Source organism: Macrosteles quadrilineatus, unplaced genomic scaffold, assembly GCF_028750875.1.
Source record: "Macrosteles quadrilineatus isolate MER2022 unplaced genomic scaffold, UCM_ALF_1.0 Scaffold_2__2_contigs__length_208266976, whole genome shotgun sequence".
NCBI classification, from domain to species: Eukaryota; Metazoa; Arthropoda; class Insecta; order Hemiptera; family Cicadellidae; genus Macrosteles; species Macrosteles quadrilineatus.
The window spans coordinates 176,068,995-176,092,016 of record NW_026542595.1 but is presented as its reverse complement, the minus strand read 5'-3'; the positions used below and the strand labels follow the sequence as shown (position 1 = coordinate 176,092,016).

The window sequence follows — 23,022 nt, the reverse complement described above, 5'->3', positions numbered from 1 at the left end:
GAAAATGGCCGCAATAAACCTTTGAACAACATTAACTCAAACTCACCATCACCAACAATGAACTTCAAACAAAGAATTCACCCAAAAGGATTACAACACTATACAAGAGAATAATTCTACAGTCAAATGTAAGATTCGTCGGTTAATATACACTAATTTCTCAACATTATTTTCCCTCGATATAACGATATGGCTACGTATAATCATCAGAAGGACAGATATTCAAGGTGCCTGCAAGTAGGCTTCAGAAGATGTCTATATAAGGAAGTCGTTGGTATTGACCCACTCCACCGTACGCAATGTGGCGAAGTATCAACAACATACATTTGACAATACAGTTGTGCTGACACCAAGTGCAGTCTGTTCTGCTGACTACGACACACATTCCATTGACCTTAGACCAGGTCAGGGTTTGTGTCGAAACTGGTTTGAGTCAGCAAGCACCGTTCTACTGGAGTTCTATAGGTGACAATCGGTTTTGTTTGGTTTTCTTTGCAGTTTGGGATTGTTAAAATATTGATTTTCAACCACTCGTCTTTATTACAATAGCCATCATGACATTTAATTTCGAAAACTAAAGTAAACATTCTATTGTATAGATCAGCTATAGCAGATTACCAAAACGGTAACAAAATTGAAAGAGATAAGTAGGTACTCACAGAACGTAGTAAATCCTATATAGTAATGTTATACTAGGTGTACAATGCAGTTGTCTGCTTGCAATATTGAGCGGAGCCAGCATATTCAATATCAATGATTTTTTTGCATTTTAAATAGAATGCCTATTTGCAGAGGTATCCAAAGTCAATCATAAGTCAGGATTAAGTGAATGAATCGTCTACTTGCAGGAACCGTATTCTATGTTTCATCTGGTTCTCATAAATTAAATGTCTACTTGCAGTATCCAATGCCAATGATATATTTGGTTCGCATAAATGGAATGCCTATTTACAGATTCTAAAGTCAATAGTACGTATGGTTCACGTAGACGGATTGTTTACTTGTAGTATCCAAACCCAATGGTAAATGTAAATGAATAGTCTACTTGCAGTATCCTCAATAAATCAATGGTCCATTTATTTTGTTCACATAAATAAAATGCCTAATTGCAGTATCCGAAGTCAATGGTAGGCTTAGGCCTACTTCTGCTTCACTTATATGGGATGTCTATGTGCAGTATTCAAAGTCAATGATACGTCGGGTTCAAGTCAAAGAATTGTGTTATATTTGGTTCACATTAGTGGAATTCCTATTTGTAGACTGCAAATAGGAATTGAACATGTTCCAATCAGATAGATATTCAAAGTCTACATTAATTGCACGTCTTGCTCACATAAAATGCTGTAAGTTATTTACAGATTCCAAACGCAATATGGTGCATCAGCCTAATTCCGGCAACCCTTATTATTGGTTTAAGTCCTGTGGTCCGAATATTACCATTTCAGATTTATACCTTCCCATATGGTTGGTTACATGACTGTGCCAAATTTCCTGCAGATCGCTTAAGCCTGTCAGGTGGAGCCTGACCTGTATTTGTAAAACAAAGGCAGTGAGTGTAGTATAAGAGCTTCGCTTCACTCCGCTCAATAATTTCGATACTGCAAATGAATCATGGTAGGCCTAAGCAATACCTGTATTATTAAAAGGCAATAACGATTATTATTATATTATTATTACCCATTGTATGTAGAATTTGCTTTTCTTTATTTTTTTCAATGTCTTCTTTCTTCATTATTAAAAAAAGAATCATTTATTTGTACAGAAGACTTATTTGCATTGAACATTCATAAAACTCACCAATTCAATTACCTCAATAACTGTTTACCAGTATTATTGTTGTGAGGGATTGGGGTTAGCCTCACTTAGTATAGGCCTATAACTTAGGTCTAGTTTTATTTTAGCAGTTAAAAGTAAGAAATTGTCGTCAACCACTTTAAAAATTTCCCTATTGTGCAATAAAATTTATCAATACAACTATTTTATTGTCTAAGTTACACCATTTAGTCTTAAACCTTACCTGTAAACCACGTGGTTGTGATTTCATTTCGTAAAACGATTTTGTATTTTTAGCTACAAGAACATTTTTTACAAAGTTTCTTGCAAATCAAGGGCGGTGTGATTTTTGTTGGTATAATTATGTTGTAGTGTTTTTTTAATGACCTCGTTTTATCTTCTCCTTCTCCAAGCAACATAAACTTAGGCCTAATTAGTTAACTATTCATTGTTGTTAAAAAGAACAGAACCATTTTACAATTAAATATAAACGGCATGGAGTTTAATCACTCAATATAGAACTGATTGTTAATCATTTCGTATTACATACAATATACTATAATATGCTCTTTAGTATTATCCAATTTTTTCTTTTGTACTGTATTTATCATGTGGTAGATTTGTTGACTAATGCTGAGGCTCTTGTTTACTTTTTAGTGTTTACTCGCAAATAATGACATGGCGACCAATTAACCCATAAGGCCCATGTTAAATTTCCAAAAGTTTGCATTCATGTAGGGAAAAGTCCTATGGTCCGATTTGTACCGTTTCAGATTTATACCTTCCCATGGTTGGTTACTATGACTGTGTTAAATTTCATGCAGATCGCTTCAGCCGTTCAGGAGGAGTATTTGTAATAAAAAAGCAGGAGTGTAGTATAAGAGCTTCGCTCGCTTCGCTCGCTCCGCTCAACAAATAAAACACTACTATACATGAACATGAGAACGGTAAAAGAATAATCAACTTCAGATCAAACACAAAATGAAACTAAACAAAACATATTACCAAAACAATAAACCAACAGCTGTTGCAAATTTATTGAAATAAAATAAAATATACAATTAACAGCTGTGGCAAAGGTTGGCACTACAAGTCTGCGCAGCGAACGAGCTCCAACCTAAAGGTGAGTGAGCGTAGCGAACGAACTTCAACCAGGACGTGATTGAGCCATGCGAACGAGCTCATCTTGAAAATGAACGAGCATTTGACATAAAAAAACATTAGGACAGGACGACGTCTGTCGGGCCCTAGGAGGATTAGTCGGGCCAGCTAGTAATATTATAAATGTGAAAGTGTGTGTTTTTGTTTGTTTGTGTGTTTGAAGTTTAATCACGCTTAAACCACTGGACGGATTTGGCTGAAATTTGGCATGATGATAGCTTACATTCCCGATTAACATATAGGCATATTCTTACCTCAAAAATCCATACGGGCTCCGCCCCAGTGGCTCTGTACCATGTTAACCTTATGAGTATTCATATTTAAAGGGAATTAAAGAATTTAGTCAGTTGCTTCAACTAAAAAAAGTTGGTTCTATGATATGGAAAAGCATTAAAAAGTTATAAGATTTACCAACAGTAGCAGTTAGCACTATATTTTTGTTGCATTTATGAAAACAGCTAATTTGAACTAAACAGCAACAAAAAACTGATTCGCAATGAGAACTGTCAAAGTAGGATTGTTTACAGTTATGTTTATGTTTTTCATTTCATGAATAATATGTGATATTTTGCGAATTGTTGATAATTTATTTTTCTCTATTGTTTAGGTGAAGTGGTAGAACATTATGGCTATGGTAGATGTGTAATACTATAGAATACTGTAAATTTAAAAAGGCAAATTTTATCAAACTGTGTCCTCCCTTATTGCAAACGCAAAGCTTGAGCATAACTGCAATAAGCATTTTATACTTATATTCCAACCCCGTACTAAGGACGGGTACTCTGCTAGTATATAATAATGTAATATATTATATATATATATTTTTATATATTAATTGTGAAATAAAAGTAGCTATATTTATTTTGCGGTTGGCTTTGTTAAACGTCGTAGTTTAAGAAAAAACTGTAATTTTATTTACAGCAATACATGCTTAATTCATCTGAGTTAATTTGTATGCTCTATGGTGGCTACTTAACACAGGATTAGATTTCTTCTTCTTAAGCCTAGCAAACATAAAACGGTATTAGACAGATTTCAACTGAGGAAACCTTTTTATGTACAAGTTTTAATGGCATGTTTTGAGAGATTTTGACCTTTCTGTGCGTTCTCAACATATGGTTACTGACCATCGCTGTTACACCTGGGGATATAGGCGAAGTGGATATCTGATAAGATAAAGGCCAAGTTGCAATCACTCGCAACCGCGACCTAGGCTACAGCAATCGCTCTCTATAGCCTGCGCTTGCATCCGAAACGAAGGTTTGCTTCAACTACAACTACAGAGCAAACTTAGGAAGTTTGGATAGTAGTGAGTAAAGAATTGTCAAAAATCACAAAATCGAGTATGATCATATCCTTTTATGTAGGTATGACTATTTAGAGGTATATTTTTGCAAGCAACACAATGTTAGCACGATTGAAGGATAGTGTTGGGCATAAAACTAAGTCCTATTGTATTGAAATTATACACCCAACCACGTTGTCTAAATTTAGCGTTTGCAAATGGAAACTAAGTGACGAATTTGTAGTTTACGTTTACTAAATTGGAGCGATGCCAGTGGGGGCATTCTACAGTATTATTAAAATTTTGTCTTATCATTTTAAAGCAATTTTAAACGGTAAGATTGCAACACCTTACTCTGGCTTGTGATCCTAGCAGAAACGCATGTCGACGCTACGAGAATGTATAAACTGTATTTATTCATCATATCTACCACGTGTAAAAACTACGCCATGTTAGCAATAACTGGGACGGTTAGGTTGTCCTGTAATCCAGCTACAGTACCGTACAGTACTAGGAAGTCTCGAATTGTGGTTATTTATATACATGCACTGTGGATGCGATACTCCCTAGTGTGGATTAACGTCCGCACTAGTGAGTACTACGACTATTCGCAGTACTATCCTGACAATTAAACCAATTCGTTGATTACAAGGCAAAAATGTGGTTCGGATTCCACCGTAAACTGCAGGCCCTTTAGTTCCCATTTCATTGGCTGTACAGCTGTGTCTAAGCTGAGGAACACATCGGTCTAGTCACTAACAAGACTACAAGATCGCGCCACTCACCCTACACTAATCTCCACTCATTCTTGGCATAAAATACCTACATTATTATGGTCGCCATGTAGTAAGAAAGTAAGTATTAACTTACCTTAGTTAAAAGTAAAGACTCTACATGAGTGACAATAGAAAACCTACCACAACCCAGACTGACAAACCGCACACAAGAGAGCCAAATACGTCCCAAAAGGCGCGCAGGTCCTTGACCTGATTCTTTTCACTGAAAGACACCTTTGGTCACACAATCACTTCAGCGACATAATACGAACAGATTCTATCTTTAGCGCCACTTGTACACTTGTTTACTAACAATAGAATGTTCGTGGGTTGTGGAATTGGTGGGCGAGTCGTCGACCATTCGTGGGCTACCGTCTGGGCAACGTCTGGTCTTGAGTAATGTGGGTGTCTACATCTACATTATGTGTACAGTCTGTTGGTTACAGGTGTACGAGGTATCACTGTCTACATGATTGTAGGGATGTCTGATAGACATTCCTGGATTTTATTGGGATTATTGCAGATTTTTCAATGACGCTAGTAAAGAATTGTTTACGTTGTATCGGGATTCGGAATCTAATCCCGCCATCAGGCGGAAAGGTACCTAAAATACTGTCGTTTTCTCTCTTCATTTTCCGTTTCTTGTTTTCACTTTGCAGTTTTTTTGTAACCATAACCAAAAATAAACGTCAAACAAAAGAATCTACCTAACCATTTGCAATTCTAAACAGGATTTATGGGTTCGCATTTAGAAAGTTACCATCTTCGTGCCAATAGGGAAAACATTGAAGTATTGGAGGTTCGGGGAAGAAAGTGAGGAATTGCAGTAAAATTCTCAATTCTTTAAATGATTCTGTAAGCCCAGAGACTTGTTTGAAAATTGTTTCGTCGGTAGACCAGAGACCTAATGGTTGAAAATAAATACTCACTACTTTATCAGAAAGTTTACGTCGTCGTCGTCTATGTGGGATTTGTGAGAAGAGGAGTGTAATAAGTATAATCGCTTGTTAACGTTATTTAATGGCTGCTGTTAATTCTAACCTAAATGAAACTTCATTAGCACACAGCTAGTTGAATATGAGAAACCTAACTAGGTAAATCGGTTGTATGCAAACAGTGAATAATTCTAGAAGATGGGAGTCGTTTTGATGTTCCCATGAGTTAAGCCGCTTATTTCACATGGCAAAAGGTGCATTTAATTTAGGCTATAATTAGTGAGTATTTAACATATTCTAATCCTAGCCCAATTTATGATATTTTTTATTTGTGTGCGTTTTCAAAGACAAATAGGGCCTATGCATTTTTACTTGTTTTTGTAAAAAAAATCAATGGTCTTATTACTAGGCTATCTAACGTTAGACCTTTTATTAAATAGTCACTAAATTTAGTCACTTTTTTAATTGATATAACAAATTAAAATCCAAATGTTTTGTCGCAACAACAATTTGCAAGAAGGGAGAACAACCCCTTCTATTACGTTGTAATTCATGTTCATTCTGGTATCAACATTATAGGGATGGGATTCTCTTTTAAATCAACATGTTTTTCTTAGCCATTTATTCCAAAGCAAATCCTATACTCTAATACGAGCAATGTTTGCTTGTATGCTTGCTTGCTTGCTTGCTTGCTTGCAGAAAGATCTCGAAAACGGCTCCGACGATTTTCTTCAAATCTTGTAAATAGTTTATTTTTGGCCTAAAAACAAGTTTCATGCAGTTAGAACTGCCAACAAAAATCTAATTACGTAGAAAAACGAAACTGAAAGTCACATTTTTTTAACATTAGTCTTATGGGTTGCTAAGTAACCATGTTGGTTGAATTAAACAACAAGGAAAAGGTAAACAAAAGACTTGAAGTTGTAGCACGTGTTCATAATAAACCAACTACCCACAGTATACTAGCAAATTACAAATACAGTACAAAAGGAAAAACATCACTTGTTAATATTGAGCAAAGATTATACTTAAGATTACTCGAGACATTGTAGTCAAGGGTAGCAGTGCGAAGTCTAGGATCTGTTTATGACGAATACATTAAGGTATCTACAATCCTAAAATGCTATGGGAAGGGAAGGAAACAGGTCCGTGACGTAGGAAGTAGTGAAGGAAGTAGTAAAGACAATCATAAAATGCTATGGGAATAGAGGGAAACAGGTCCGTGACGTAGGAAGTGATGAAGGAAGTAGTAAATGCGAGCAGTCCGGAGTGTGGGGACTGTTTATGACGATAAGATTAGGGTATCTGCAATCCTAAAATGCTATGGGAAGGGAGGGAAACAGGTCCGTGACGTAGGAAGTGGTGAAGGAAGTAGTCAAGGCGAGCTGTCCGGAGTGTGGGAACTGTTTATGACGATTAGATAAGGATATGGGCTATCCTAAAATGCTATGGGAAGGGAGGGAAACAGATCCGCGACGTAGGAAGTGGTGACGGAAGTAGTCAAGGCGAGTTGTCCGGAGTGTGGGAACTGTTTATGACGATTAGATTAAGGTATCTGCAATCTTTAAATGCAATGGGAAGGGAGGGAAACAGGTCCGCGACGTAGGATGTGGTGAAGGAAGTAGTCAAGGCGAGCTGTCCGGAGTGTGGGAACTGTTTATGACGATTAGATTAATGTATCTGCAATCTTTAAATGCAATGGGAAGGGAGGGAAACATGTTTGCGACGTAGGAAGTGGTGAAGGAAGTAGTAAAGGCGATTAGTATGGAGTGTGGGAACTGTTTGTGACGATTAGATTAACGTATCTGCAATTCTGAAATGCTATGGGAAGGGAGAAAAACAGGTCCGCTACGTTGGAAGTGGTGAAGGAAGTAGTCAAGGCGAGCTGTCCGGAGTGTGGGAACTGTTAATAACGATTAGATTAAGGTATCTACAATCTTAAAGTGCTATGTGAATGGAGGGAAACAGGTCCATGACGTAGGAAATGGTGTAGGACGTTGTAAAGGCGAGCCGCGTGGAGTTTGGGAACAGATTTATGTATCTCCGATACTAAGACTGCTTTCAGAGTGAACTAATGATTTTCTCCGAGCAAAGCTCGGTCCCCAGGTACTCATTGTTAAAGTGTAACTGACTTGGACAACAATCTTAACAGGAAGTATAGTTTTAATTTCTCTAAACAATTTGAAAGCTCAATGTCTAGACAGTGCGGTTTCCAAACAGTCAAGAATCCGATACAGTGTTGACAGCTGATTGTGACGTCATATCCGTCGAATCAGCTGGAAGCTTGTTACTGAACAAACCGTCAGGTCTACGTCATCACTGCGATTGTTGGCACTGAATTGATGTAAGTTGAAATTCCAAAATAAAAATCTATTTCGATGAATACCTAACATTTTTTCCGATTTCTTATTCTGAACAATAATATTTTTTTATTTCAGCACAATATCAAGACACACACCTAACCTAGAGCCATATTGTCATAAAAGTGATGTGCATGAAGTCGGGACCAGACTAAGTAGTGGTGTAGCAATATGTTTTTTACCTACAGAAGCATAAAAAAATCGGATATATATTGTTAAAAACGCCAGAGTTTAGATTTTTTAGTTTGCATTTGAATGTAAACATAGAAGGTTTTATTGGGCAGTTGGTATACTGAAGTTGAGATTGTTTAGCAAGACAAGTGTATAAATTATGTGTTCCATTCTCCTATCCCACGTCCTCTCCCGTTGCGAAGCATATACATGTATATACAATAAACTATGATCATGTAAATTTGGCTAGGAGTTGTACAAGTAGTGAAGTGCAAAACGATCTAATGACGTGTCTTTAGAACGAATGCCATTCCACACTGAATTAATACCAAAATTCAAGTATTATATAAAATATAACGCAATGTTTTGGACAATTTCAACCAAAATAAAAGTAGAGTTAAGTAAAAATTTGTATTACAAAATGCCAGCTGGTATATGGAACAATGCTGTCATTACTGTCGCGTTTGTTTTGCAACATACAACAGGTGTTTGGGGGTCGTTGACAGATGGAAACGTGCTTACCAACTTGCAAATGCTAAATATCCCACAGGTTAAACAATTTCCGTACCTTGAAAAATAGGGTCATACAGTAGGCCCTACTTTAAAAGAAATGTCTACACTATGCAGACTTCAGAATTCTTATAATCTGAAGCCGGTTTCTAGTTTGGATACGTTTGATTGAGTTGATGCCGATTCTGCAAAACTTAAACAAGTCGTGTAAAATTCACTATTTATTTGCAATTAATTTGGTTATTTCTGCAGAACTCAAACTAATTTGAGATGGTGCTTGAAATCGACTATGCAAGACCTTCATTGATTTTGTACGAAAAATTAAGATTTTATTCATCATCACATCATTGTTCATACCACAGAACAGCTGTTTATGTAACGTTACTTGATACTTGTGAAGATATTGGCTTTGACAATACGATACTACAAAACAATAAAGGCTTCAATGCTACTACATACGTTTTTATCACCATTGTGTTTGTCTTTTAATACAATATGCACATTCAATATTGAAATTTATTTTAGTGATAGTAAAACTCGATCCAACGACTTTGAATCAAATTTTTCGGAATGTCAGTTATTTAAGCTGATGCGTGAAATTAGTGAAAGAAAACAATTTCAGCAAACTGCTACCGGTACAGATAAATTTAACAAGAGTTGTTTTTGGGACTTGTTTTTATAATCAATGTTATTATTATGATTAAAGGCATTAAGCCTTTAGGATGAGATGGGTTTAAACGTAAATTTAAAAATAATTACTTTTCAGATTTTTTTTATAAAAGCATTTTCTTTAGGTATCTACTAACACTTGACAACTTTGTTGTATTTTGGAATGGTTAGGTTCAATGGTATATGGTGAAGAAGTAAAGTATAGGTTTTGTTACACACTAATATTAAAATCTCTTGTCCATAAGGTATAACATTGAATACCAGTGAAAAATGAAGCCCTGTTTGTCACAAAACAACCATTTTTAATACTCATTCAATGTTCTAAGAAAAGGAAACTGTGTTTCAAATGTCATTGCAATCCTTAGTAGCAGAAAAATATAGTCTTGAAAAGCTGAAGCAATTGATTAACTTAAAATTTATTTCACCAAAAAATATCAATGACAACTGACAACCAATTCCAATTGAGGTCGATTTACCATTAAACACGTAACTAAATTAAGCAATAATTAGCAAAACACCTGCCATGCAGTTAGAGTTAGCGCCCAAAAGAATGCGAAATGCAAACAACTCACCAATAACAGTGGTGTCACCTACTGTTGACTCACTAGAAACCACTCACAACTACGCAAACGAACAGATTCCTCACGTAAAAATTCACTCAGCACTAATTAAATAGGCTAGTTTAAAGCAACGGCACTCCACTACACAGGTATTCAGTCTGTACTGTATTCGTGTTCACTTCTGCGTTCAATGCCGCGCCGCAATTCCGACCAACCTGGCAACCTGTTGGTGAGAACTTGTTTTGTTTTCTTTCATTGTTGGCGCTGTCAGTTCTCACGTTCGCCACTAGGAGCGCTAGCTGCTGGAGATGCTAGCGCCTCGTTGGCCACTGATATAACTACAACCGGTCGTGTTAATTGTAGGATAGGTTTAACTCGACGCTTTCTGTCATTGTTGCAATTAATAGGTTTTAGAAAATTGATTAGATTTTCACGACGTCTTGTCTCCGACGACATATCAGACTGCACATTTCAATAGTGGTTTATCTAATCTATAACAATCAAACCTGGATAATTACCTAACTGTGATTACGGTATGGAAATTTTAGATTTTAAATCAATGTTGACTATTGATTTGATTGTTTCCTGTTGATTTGTTTCCTGTCCGGCTAAACTTGATTGCGTCGATTTTGATTAAATGTTTCACTCTTATTTCAAGGCACATTTTTAAATCTCCACTCTTACTCTTTAGCCATAAATAAGTATTGTTCTATTTGGTTGTATATAATATACCTATTTAATTTTTTAAAATAACAAAGTATCGATTACATAGCTTTAACACGCTCAAGCGTTAAGTTAACAGGCATAAAATAATCTTACAACAGTGTCTCCAGCTGATCATTAACAAATATTTTCTTTGTTAGTGTCTTTTTATCATTAACAAATAATAAAATAATAAAGTTTACATGGTTTAATAATAGTCAAAATTTTTTGTTTGCGAGTCATTGTTATGTGAAAAGCATTTGTGATCAAATATCATTCATTTCCTGCAGCAAAAAGTAAACGCTGCGGACAGGATTCGAACCTGTGCGGGCATAGCCCATTGGATTTCGAGTCCAACTCCTTAACCACTCGGACACCGCAGCGATGGAAGAGGGGTGCGCAAAAGTCACATCACAATAAAAGACGGGATCATTGACCTTTCAGGAGGTGGTATTCGATCTATTCTAAATTGTTTAAATCGCAATACTCTGTAATATATCACAGAGACAGTATGAATACCTTGTATACGTATATTCTGGGATTATTTTCATGGTAAATTGGCGACCTCAACCCACGTCTTATGGTATCTTTTCTTAATTTTCTAACCTCAAAAACGTTCTTTGCCATAAAACAACAGATACATTATAGACACATCCTTATCCTTAAAATATTCTGTCAAAAGTGAATTTTCCACCGATTTCAACATCAAACGTCTCAAAACTTTTTTATAAATTACATTTTACCAATTAGGAAATAATGTTAGGATGTCAAAAGTAAACTAAATAAAAATACTTTTTCCGCAAATTGTTTCCAATAATTTGATAATCATCTCTTTTATCACAGGTTAAATTAAACCATTAAGAGAATTCCCTAATATTCAGTTTAAGTGGTTCCGGAAGGAGTTTGAAATATTTAGCTCCTTTTTAGTATGGTTTTCTTTTAGTAGCATATGGATTGGAAAATTAAAGTCTGATGTTGTAAATTATAAGTGTATCAAGTTGTATATACTTCCTTATATCGAAGTGTAAGCATAGATCAGACACTCGTAGTCTAAGGTATGGTATAAGGCAATATCATGGACTAAACCAACACAAATAGACTTCTCATCCTATTGTAATTTTGAATCTCAATAACTCAATAACTCAATAACTCGTTTATTGAACCAAGTAGACACAATTACATGTATAGGTTAGGTCAAAATAATATAATATGCATTGGAATTGAACTTAAAATAATAAAATTAACTTAAACATACTTTTTAAAAATCAATCTGTCTAAAGGAAAATTAAGATAAATAAGATTCTAGCCGTCAGTCAGGAAGTCACGGACGCTGTAGTAGCATTTATTTAATAGAAAAGATTTTAACTTTCTTTTGAATTTCAGATGGTCTGACTCTGCCTTTAGATGCGTTGGAAGGTGGTTAAAGATATTTACTGCATTGTAACGGAGATTTTTTTGAAAAAAGGTTGTACAGTGGACAGGGACTGGAAGATTATAAGATGTTCTTAAATTGTAAGCATGGTTATGGGAATTGTTGAACTTGTCGATGTTTTGTTTTAGGAATGACAAGGTTTTGTAGATGTAAAGTGATGGAAACGTTAAGATGTTTGCAGTTTGAAAAAATGGTTTGCAGGTTTGTCGTCTTTTTAAAGAAAATATAGCCCTAATTGCCCGCTTCTGCAATCGGAATAGAAATAAGGTCCACTTATTCTCATACCCCCATATGGGCAAGGCATAGGTAAGATGTGGGAAAATAAGGCCATAATAGGCGGAAAGTAGGACTTCAGATTTCGTCGAATTTGCAAGGGTGCGGATGGCAAATATTCCTGAACTAACTTTTTTTATTACGTGGTCAATATGATGGTAAAATTTTAACTTGTCGTCTAAAAACAATCCGAGAAATCTAGTGCAACTAATTGGGTGGACAGGATACTCATCTAGATGAAAGCTAAACGATGAGGAAGAACGATCAGAGATGTGGAAATTAAGAAGATGCGTTTTAAGGGAATTGACAGAGAGCAGATTGTCGTCAAACCACTGAGCTAAACTGTTGGCCTCTGCAAATGTTAATTGTTCTATGGATTCCACAGTGGGGCCGGACAATGCGAGAGACGTGTCGTCGGCATAAAGGAAAGCCCTGGCCGATTGGATTCCAGTGTGGAGATCGTTCACAAACAACAGAAACAGAGTAGGGCCAAGAATAGAACCCTGGGGCACACCACTCAATGTAGGACGTTCGGGTGAGTTATATTGTCGTAGTAATCCATGTTCATCAACGGACGACACCCTTACGCATTGCCTCCTTCCCTTCAAATAAGAGCAGAACCACTCTAGAGCCAAGCCTCTGATTCCAATATTTTTCATTTTCTCAAGTAGGAGGTCATGATTTACTGAGTCGAAAGCCTTGCTCAGATCAAAGAACAGGCCAGCAGAACAGTTCCCCTCATCAAGTGCACTCACGATGTCATCAATGAGAGCAAACATCGCACTGGTGGTAGATTTATTTTTTACAAAGCCATGTTGGGATTCACTAATTATTTCATGTTTTTCTAGAAATTTTGTTAGGCGCAATAATACTACTTTTTCAAAAACTTTAGAAATAGCTGTCAAAATGGATATAGGCCGATAGTTGTTGAGATCTTTAGAGTCACCTTTTTTAAATACTGGTCTGACTATTGCAAGCTTTAGGGAGTCGGGAAAACAACCAGAAGAAAAGGAAAAATTTATCAGGTGGCTGATGGGTTCTGCCAGTAAGTCAGTGATATTCTTTAACATTCTAACTGATATTTCATCGACTCCAGCTGAGTTTTTGTTTTTCAGCGTTGCTATTACTTCTTTTATTTCTTTCTCAGATGTAGGGTGGAAGAAAAAAGATTCCTTTGGCTGTTCAGCTACGGGTTTTCTACATGTTTTTACTGATTTATCATTGTGCTTCACAAAGTAGTCATTGAATTTGTTGGCAATGTTTAAGGGGTCGTGGGTCAGTTCTCCATCAATGTCTCTAATACACATATCATCAAATTTATTATTCTTTATTGGCCTTCTGCTGTTAATAATTTGCCAAATCACTTTTGATTTATTATCAGCTGACTGGATTTTGCGCAATATCTCATTCGATTTTTCTTCTTTTATAACAGAACGATAGCGACATTTTAGCCTTCTGTAATACTCACGCATGAAATGAGTTGACTCTAGATCCTTTGTTCTGTGATAAAGACTGCATAGCTCACTCCTAATATTCAAAGCTTGAGGGCTAAGGGTAGTTTTCCTAATTTTTTTATTTATGATCTTCTTTGTCAATTTTGGGAAAGATATGTCGAAATAGTATTTTACTTTGTCAATGAATAAATTGTATTTTAGATTCATGTCGTCTGAACTGAATACATCTAGCCAAGTTTCATTAGAAAGGTGGAATCTGAAAACGTTTAAGTTTGCCTCATCAAACCTCCTACTAACCCTGTATCTGATTTCATTAATGTTTTCAGGGGGAGAAGTTTTTATGGAGATCACTTGTGCGTGGTGGTCTGACAAAGTGGTAACCATGACTGAGCCTTTTGCCTCCACGTCGTTAGTGAAGATAGGGTCTATTAAGGATCTAGAGCCCAAGGCTTCTCTTGTATATGATTTGATCACGTTATCTAAGTTAAAACATTTCATTAATGAGGCAAGTCTTTGACTTTCAAATTTTTCTTTAGAGAGATCAATGTTAAGATCTCCCATGATAACTACTTTTGCATGTTTATGGACGTATTTGTTTAGACATTCTAAAATCGTGTCAAAAAACTCATTATAATAATTATTTGGAGGCCTGTAGCATGCAATAATCAACATTTTTTCTTTGTCGGCTAGATCCACAGAAACCGCAGCCAGCTCACAGATTCCCTCAATCGGCTCACACTCTAATGCTTGACATTTTATATTGGGCCGGCTCCAGATACCAACTCCACCCCCCTTCTTTGTGGATCTGCAAAATGCAGATTGACACTTATAGCCTTCCAAACAGAGGTTTTGAAGATGACTTTCTTTGAGAGAGTGTTCTGTAAAACAGATGAAATCGGGGCTTACTTCTTCCAGAAAGATTTCTGTTTCATTTAACTTGCTGAAGAGGCCTCTTATATTCTGGTGAGCTAGCTTTAGGGACACCGGCTTGCATTTAACACCCGCTTGAGATAGTGTGCCCAAGGGACCTCTGGGGGTTTCTGGGCTATTCCTAAAAAATTACTGTTGATGAATGTGCGATTGTGTTGGGACTTTTCTTTAGAGGATCCTTTATGAACAACGCTCGGCTTATCTAAAGTGTTCAGAATTACACTTGCTACAGGGGTTATTGAAACTACGTTGATGGGCATTACGGATGAAGTGGGGGATGATCTATTTATAGCGGCATGTAGAACGTTACACAATCGTAACTTTCCTTCTTGGTTAAAATGAAGTCCATGTCTGGTATAATGATTGCGCTGAAACGATTCAAGACAAACAAAGGATGTATTTTTGTGTTGACTAGCAAGTTTTTTTAGAAGGAGATTGACTCTAGAAATTTCTGGATTTAGGGATGGATGATCGTACCTAAACGGGACTCCAACCAGGACCACCCTCGGCCCCGACAACGAACCCAGGGAATCACCCAGCCCAACTGTGAAATCAGTACAGCGTCCGTTTATAAAGTTATTTGTGCCTCCTATTAGAATAACAGTGTCATCTTTACTCATAGTAGTTGCTTCGGATATCGCACTTTTTAGAATTTCATCGTACTTAGCATTAGGTTTTACCAAGCCAAACACATTTACATTTTCTTTTTCCTTTATTTTCATTCCTAGCATACCAGAAATGAACCTACCATGGCTGTCACTGATAATCTTCACACACGTCTTATTGTAATTAATACTAGGATTTGTTTTTTTGTTTTCTTTACTAGGATTGGTGCACAGGGGTTTCACAGGATTATTTTTACAGTTACCATTAGGAACAGTTTTTTTCTTTTCCCTACAGGATTTTGGATCAGGTTTGTGCTTTAAGGGCAAAGTGGTGCTCTCAGGGTTTGAGGGGTCATCAGAGGAGGGCAAGGAGTCAAGAACTGAAAATGTATTCTTGGTAGGAACGTCTATGCGTTGTAACTTTGGAAGGGTCTTATGCATTTTACCATTTTTCTTTTTGACAACCATCCACTCCCTCCCATTTACCTTCTTAAAACTTAGACATAGGGGTTTGGATTTTTTAGAAACAATATTCTGACTGACAGCTTCTACAATGGGAGATAATGCTACATTGATATCAGGCAGAGAATCTTTGTCACTTGCTATGTGAATGAAAAATAACTGGTTGTACCAGTTTACAAAACTGGGGTGATTTTTTAAGCAGAATCCAAAAAGGATTACTTTAGCATTCAATATTACATTCAAACCACACTCAAAATGGTTGTTTTGCCTCTGGCAGCGCACTGAGTGAAAGTTGTTTTTATTAATGCCTAATTTATCTGACAGAAGCAAGGCATGTTTAAGATTGAAATCGTCCAAGGAGTCTAAATGGTAAGCTACTTTATCAACAATGTTTACAAACAAAAGACTCCAGTGTGAGCCCCTACCAGAAGTAGTAGATGTAGCATCATCTATACTCCAGTCTATGTTCTCGTTGTTATTGATACAAAAGAATGCATACGCAAAGGATGAAAACTTTAGATCCTTTAACTGTTGATTTACAGTGTCAGAGGATTCATGTTTTAGTAGTTCGCTAGTAGCTGGACCCACAAAAAGTGAATAAAAACATTGAAAATTGATCTTCATTGAGAAAGTAGTGGAGGTATTTCCCAAGTACATAGGTAACTCATTTCAGTGAGGTAAAGAATAAATACATTGATAAAGTAACTCCAGACAATAACTTGTATGGATAGGCAATGTCTTTATAACTAATCGACTCCAATTTTCAAGTAGTAGTCACAACTTGACTTACGATGGAGAGTTGGAAAAGTCAAGAAGTAATTATTACTCGAAAGTCAAGTACTCGCCCGCCCCTAATTTTTTTAACTTTTAGTAGCAATTATTTCTCCACAAGTATACAGTAGATGTATTTTACTTATTCTTGAAATAGAGACACTCATGATACTAAATCAGGCATTTATGGAAATAGGCTTTAATCTGGAAATAAATCTGAAATGTTCAAACAAAATGTTTTCTATTACCGGTAGATAGACAAACATATTACCAGTAGATAGACAAACTTATTACCGATAGATAGACTAACTGACTACTGGTAGATAGACAAACTTATTACCGGTAGATAGACAAACTTATTACCGGTAAATAGACAAACTTATTACCGGTAGATAGACAAACTTATTACTTAATGGTAAAATTGTTACAAACCAGTTGTTAACTAATTATTTTATTCAAATAATAAACAATACAAATAACAACTAAAGCATGAAACTTATTTATAAGAAAAATGTAAATATGAAAACGCTTATAAAACTAAAATACTTGATAGCATTAAAAATATGGTTGCTATCAACTTAAATGCAAATAATATTCTAAACTAAACACAAACCTCTTAACTTGTAAAAAGAAAGAAATCACTCAATATCAAAATATTGCACTTGATAGGAATATAAACACACTTCATATAAATATTGTTACTTAATAACAAAGTATAATAAATACTTAATGAGCATTGCTAAACCGTACAAGTTAAGCCAAGCCATATCACTTAGAAATAAAGAACAAAACGACAAATTCAGATAAAAGATCTGAACTAAATTTTGAAGTTAGACCAGACCTATTGCTGGATGTCTAAATATGTTACTTATTGACTGCTGTGTAAAATAAATACTATATAAGTATTGCTAACCATAGAGTATGTACTATGTAGGTTCAGACTTCAGCCTCTCCTAAAATAAAAAAGAACTAAATAACAAATTCAGATAAAAGATCTGATGGTAATAAAATGAAACTAAATTTTTAGGTTAGACCAGACCCATTGCTGTCTAAATATGTTACTTATTAAATTCTGTGTAAAATAAATACTATATAAGTATTGCTAAACCATAGATTATGTACTATGTAGGTTCAGACTTTCAGCCTCTCCTAAAATAAAAAAAGGACTAAACAACAAATTCGGATAAAAGCTGATGGTGATTAACCTGTTGCTGCAGGACTAGGTGTGTTCATTCATTGATGACCACTGGTTGTAGGCTTGTGATGAGCTGGGCTGGGCCTCCACTACCACCTGCAAACGTTATCTCTTTGATAAACTTAAACTTGCAAATAATATCACTGAACACGCTTCATAATTAGTTATGTGAAGAGTCAAGCTAACGAGTAGTCAACTCAAGTCAGTTTGTTTTTAACTTGGGATAACCATCTTTATTGAGTCAAACCAAGAGTAAAACTCCACCAAAATACATGGTCGAGTCAACTAGTTAAACCACCAACTCATGCAGAAAATGCTGAACTTTGAGAAAACTGAAAAGTCATTGGCAAGTCCGACTCACGAAACTTACACGCCAATAAGTCATAAGTATTTATAATCCATACAAAATTCTTCATTACCAAAGGAAAGGTAAACAGATGCATGGTCAATAGATAAATTAGGAAAAAATCAATGGCCAAAATCGAGTACAAAATTTCAAATTCAAATATTTTTGACTAGTGTACTAGTAGATGAAAAATTATTGTAAGATCACTTGACAATGTCTGAATAGGCGAAACATGTAGTGAGTTTCACCATTACTTTGTTGGACTGTTGACGTAAAGGTATATGAACCTTATTATAAAACAGGGTGTTTATAAAAGAATGCCGGGATTTTAAATGGTAATTGCCTGGATACTATTCAAGGTAACTAAACGTTTTATACGTCAAATTAAAGCTAAAATAACTAAGTTTTCTTTGCCGTGTAGCAAGAGAGTAAACTTGACCTTGGTATGCACGGAGTGCGGAATGGTAGGCCGCTATTGCCAGTCGTCACCAGTGCAATATTTACGTCGCAACAGAAGGCACAGAGTGTAAACTGTGGCTCACAGAGTTTATAATTGCTAAATTAAACTAAATTTAAAACTACTTGATGTTAAAGAAATTTGACGCTGATTTATTGAGTTTCGTGGCACCGTAGTGTTTAAAAAAGACATTCAGCTGGCTGTCTAGAAACAAGCGATGACATAGTCGAAGAAATCTGCATCAGAAGCCCCAAAAACTGGATTGTCCGACGAAGTCAGTTGAGCATAACTAAATCAACACTTCAAGATGTTATCAGTAAAAGATAGTCTTTGTGCCTAAAAAGATTTAGTTAAGACAACAGATAAACTTGCCCGCCGATGATCCTAAGCGTACAGACTTGGCCAGTTTTACCCTCAAATAAGATTGATGAAATTCTGAATTTTATTAAATTATTCTGAATTGTATCAAAAGTATGAGAAAAAACTTTCTTCTTTTCCCTTCAATTTGAGGTTTAAATCATTTAATTATCTTGAATAGTTCCCGAGCAACGAACCTTTAAAATCCCGGCATTCTTTTATAAACACCCTGTTTAATTAAACAGTCCAGGAACTACACAATGAATTGTTATTCACTCCGTTGAATTTCAGTCTTACATATCTCGCAAATAGTTAAACTACAATACCACTCAGAGAAGTTGAACTTACACAATAGAATAAGCCATGGGTTTGTTTGAATTGACTCAGCTCGAGTCAGGAAAGTACTCGACTTGTCACATTGGACAAGAGAGAAACACAACTAAACAGCCAAGCATCTCCTTATAATTTGGCCCCTTATAATGCAGACTGCTCAACTATTACCGCTATTATGACAGCTGATAATTGGATAAGGGATTGATGTCTGAAAGTTATATACGCAGTAAACTAAGCAGTTTTGTTGTACAGTTCAAAATCCCTTAGTATTTTTTTTTTCTTAAATTCAGTAGTTACAGTGAAGTAAGAAACAGAGGATACATTCAGTACACTTATTGGTGTCTAGCACCAGTCGCTAATGTCTTGAGCAAATTCTATTTGTCGTTCCCTCCCACTCTCCTTTCCACCCCTTGCTATCACGTAATACAGTGCTCAGGCTGTAGAAAGACTATGTGCGCTACAACTGCTGAACAACGTTATGTGGCCATCGCCGTTTGGGCTCTTCCTGGCTCTTTACAAGATCATTCCCGCCTCAACGTATCAGGCAGCTAAATCCGCACGGTTCTCCCATAAGCTTATATATCCTCTGTATCTTACTTCTCTGTGGAGTTACCTATTAGCATTTTTCATGTCAAATGTATAGCACATTCTGTGGTAATAACTGGCTCACACAACTTTGTTCGTTTTAATAAAAAATAGGCGACAGCTGGTCCATATAGATGCGATGTCTACTTCAGTATCCAATAGTCAATGGCCCTATCAAAAGCGTGCAGAAGACAAAACCTTTATTCCAACTGCCTGCCGTCTTTTAATCAATCTTACTCATTCAGAAACAGTGAAAATCACAGGGCTGTCCCATGCTTACCTTTGGTGGTTCAACTTGAGGCGAGGCCACGTCTGGGTATCCGAGCCACTCCATTACTTGTAGACACTTGTTGTCAAACGTTTCGTCCCACTGGCTCATCATCTCTTGAACGTAGGTAACCATGCGAGGTGTAGGAACTGCAGTGTGTGTTGGAGCCGGGAACCATTTAATGACATCCCACACATTTCCTTCTTCGTCCCAGTTTGCAACCAACTCATCCAAATCACTGGGCCATTCCTGAAATGTGATTATAAGTTAATTTTTTTGCTGTCTTTGAAACTCCTTCACATCTTAGTATGATAGGTTCTAACCAGGAACTAATATACACATGACTTCAGACTACAGCAGACCGAAAAGCGGATTTATCCGCCCTCACTTATAAAATATTAGTTTTTTTAATTGAACTTGTTTTGAGAGCAGTTCAAGTTCAGTTTAATCACCGCTTTCTAAGAACATCGTCACTTGCTCAATAATGGTTTATATATGAAAAATGAATCCTTAGAATCTCATCTTTCTAATGGCGACTCATTTGCGGTTTAAACCTGTTTTCATATTGAATTCAATTAATTTATTAATTATGGAATAAATTTAATAGAAAAAACAACATATATTAACATATTTGAATAATAGAAAGCACATCATATATTAACATATTTGAATAATAGAAGAACCCAACCCATGTTGTCTTGGTTGATAGTGCCACTTATGACTTGTGTTTTTTTGGTTAATTATCCACCAGCGCCAGATCTAGGGATAAAATAATTCACTTAACAAATTATACCCTGTATATTTATATTGTACGCTGTAATTGTATTTTCTTCAAACACAAAACTTACTCCCACATAGTCCTGACTACAGTACGCAGGGAAAGCGTCAGGTAGTGCCTGCTCCATGAATTGAAAACTGGGTTGATTGTAGACGGCTTCTGTTCCAAACATTGTCTCAGGGCTGTAGATGGTGGGATTGACTGTAGTTCTTGGCATGGGAGCAACTGACACAATCTGAGGAACATATCGGACCCTTTGACATCTCTGCGGTTGAATAATCCTGAAACTCGTACGCCTTGGTGCTCTCTTGGCTGACGTCTTGGTCGCATCATCACCACTAGTGTTCCTTCTATTTTCTTGTGGGTTGGTAACTGAAAATGATAAAGGTTTGACGAGTTGCTTTAACAATTGATAGAAGTAAGCATTCCATTTTCATGAAACAGCTGTTGCCAGTTTTAAATACAAAATTAACGTCATGGATCCACTGTCAGAGCGGTTACCACACTGTCAATAATTACTGATGGTTACTGTTGAATACACAATTTTAAAAGTATAAGGTAAACTGATAAGACAACGTATTGTGAAATATAACATCTTTTTTAGCCAGTGAGCAGCCAATCTACTCAGCTATGACGACTAATATCAGTAGGCCTACATACAGTAGACTGTCTCTTATCCGGACACCTTTTAACCGGGCATCGGTTTAACCGGACTACACTGGGCGGAAATGATGTCTCTTTAACTGAACAATTTTTATCAACACATTGGTTTAACCGGACTAGATCGGCAGGAAGTGGGCAGTACTGAAACCACTGTTCTCGTGGGAAAGATTTGAGACCAGTGATCCTGTGTCTAAAGTCGAATATCACAGTAAACAGTCCGTTTTAATCGAAGTCCGCTCGAAGTTGGTAAACTCGTAAAATATTAATGCGATTGTGTTGGGTCGAGACTCTGCCTCTCTCGGTACACTGTTCTCATAGCCTGTTCAGTCTTTGAGCAGAACGCTTGGAATTCCTGATATGTGTTGTGGTTGAAGTACCCGGGAATAAAAATAGAGTAGAATTATGTAGTGATACAGTTTTTTTTTACTTTTATGAACAGGGACCAGTTATTTGGAATCCACTACACGAAGACTGGAAAGACCGAAACAAAAGAATGATTTGAGGAAACTAACTCAATATTGCGTTTTATACCCTAAAAAGTTTAGAAAAGAAAGAGAAAACCTACTGGCCAACTATTGGAAACTTTCTTTGAAGGTAAAGATGACTAGTTTAACTGCAAGAGTAACTTTTCAATTGTTAGAAGCCCGAAACTACTATACAGGTTAAATCGCAATCTGAGTTGCTTTCGCACCTCCCTTGTGAACTACTAATGCCTCATTGGTTCTGCCGTTCTCTCTGAGCAGGTCAGTGGCTTTTTAAATCTACAAGTAACCACGCCATGAGGTTTGCAAATTTTCTGATGACTTAAAATCCTTGACTGATTAATGGGAAAAGTGGTTTGGCCCTACCACAAGTTCTGAGAACGGCGCTTACATTATCCAAAACCTTTTTCTCAAATCAGCACCAAAACTGGTCTAAACAACCCATGAGGTCGCAATTTGATAACTTTGATTACTAGGCCTACTAATTGATTATTAAGTTACCTCTCTCCTGTAGAGGCCTCAATGTCATGGGAGTTCTCATTCTTGCATTTGTCATCACTCCCGCTACCTCTCTTGGACCTGGGGCAACCTGACTTTGACCTCGCACAACCTGACTTTGACCTCGCACAACCTGACTTTGACCTCGGGCATCCTGACTTTGGCCTCGGTTGCGGGTCGAGGAATTGGTACTGCAAATAGGTTTTAAATCATTGTATAGTTGCTAAGTTA

At 36.4% G+C, this 23,022-nt stretch overlaps 2 protein-coding genes and 1 non-coding gene across 3 annotated transcripts in view; all 3 read right to left on the bottom strand.

Annotated features, from left to right (window-relative positions):
* LOC128985765 (echinoderm microtubule-associated protein-like 2) overlaps positions 1 to 10,381 on the bottom strand; it is a 102,116-nt gene extending 91,735 nt beyond the window's left edge. Inside the window, exon 1 of the mRNA XM_054405617.1 lies at positions 10,213 to 10,381. The gene's annotated coding sequence lies outside the window, so the exon portion shown is untranslated. The remainder of the gene's footprint in view (positions 1 to 10,212) is intronic.
* Positions 10,382 to 11,203: 822 nt separating this feature from the next.
* Trnas-cga (transfer RNA serine (anticodon CGA)) lies at positions 11,204 to 11,285 on the bottom strand. Its single transcript has one exon. It is a non-coding gene; the product is annotated as a tRNA-Ser (tRNA).
* A 5,436-nt stretch (positions 11,286 to 16,721) lies between these two features.
* Positions 16,722 to 21,514, bottom strand: LOC128987547 (uncharacterized). Its single transcript, XM_054408448.1, has 3 exons — positions 21,219 to 21,514; positions 20,383 to 20,619; positions 16,722 to 18,120 (listed from the first exon to the last, which is right to left on the bottom strand). The coding sequence occupies exons 1-3, from the start codon at positions 21,363 to 21,365 to the stop codon at positions 18,049 to 18,051; spliced, it is 456 nt and encodes a 151-aa protein (XP_054264423.1). The 5' UTR covers positions 21,366 to 21,514; the 3' UTR covers positions 16,722 to 18,048.
* Positions 21,515 to 23,022: the final 1,508 nt, after the last annotated feature.

What these genes read in the sequence shown, in the direction of transcription:
- LOC128987547 (XM_054408448.1), bottom strand. Translation starts at nt 21,365, where the DNA reads ATGCCAAGAACTACAGTCAATCCCACCATCTACAGCCCTGAGACAATG. An exon ending in GTAGTCAGGACTATGTGGGA is followed by an intron (nt 20,620 to 21,218) that starts GTAAGTTTTGTG and finishes ATCACATTTCAG; the next exon opens with GAATGGCCCAGTGATTTGGA. An exon ending in CTCAAGTTGAACCACCAAAG is followed by an intron (nt 18,121 to 20,382) that starts GTAAGCATGGGA and finishes TAACGTTTGCAG; the next exon opens with GTGGTAGTGGAGGCCCAGCC.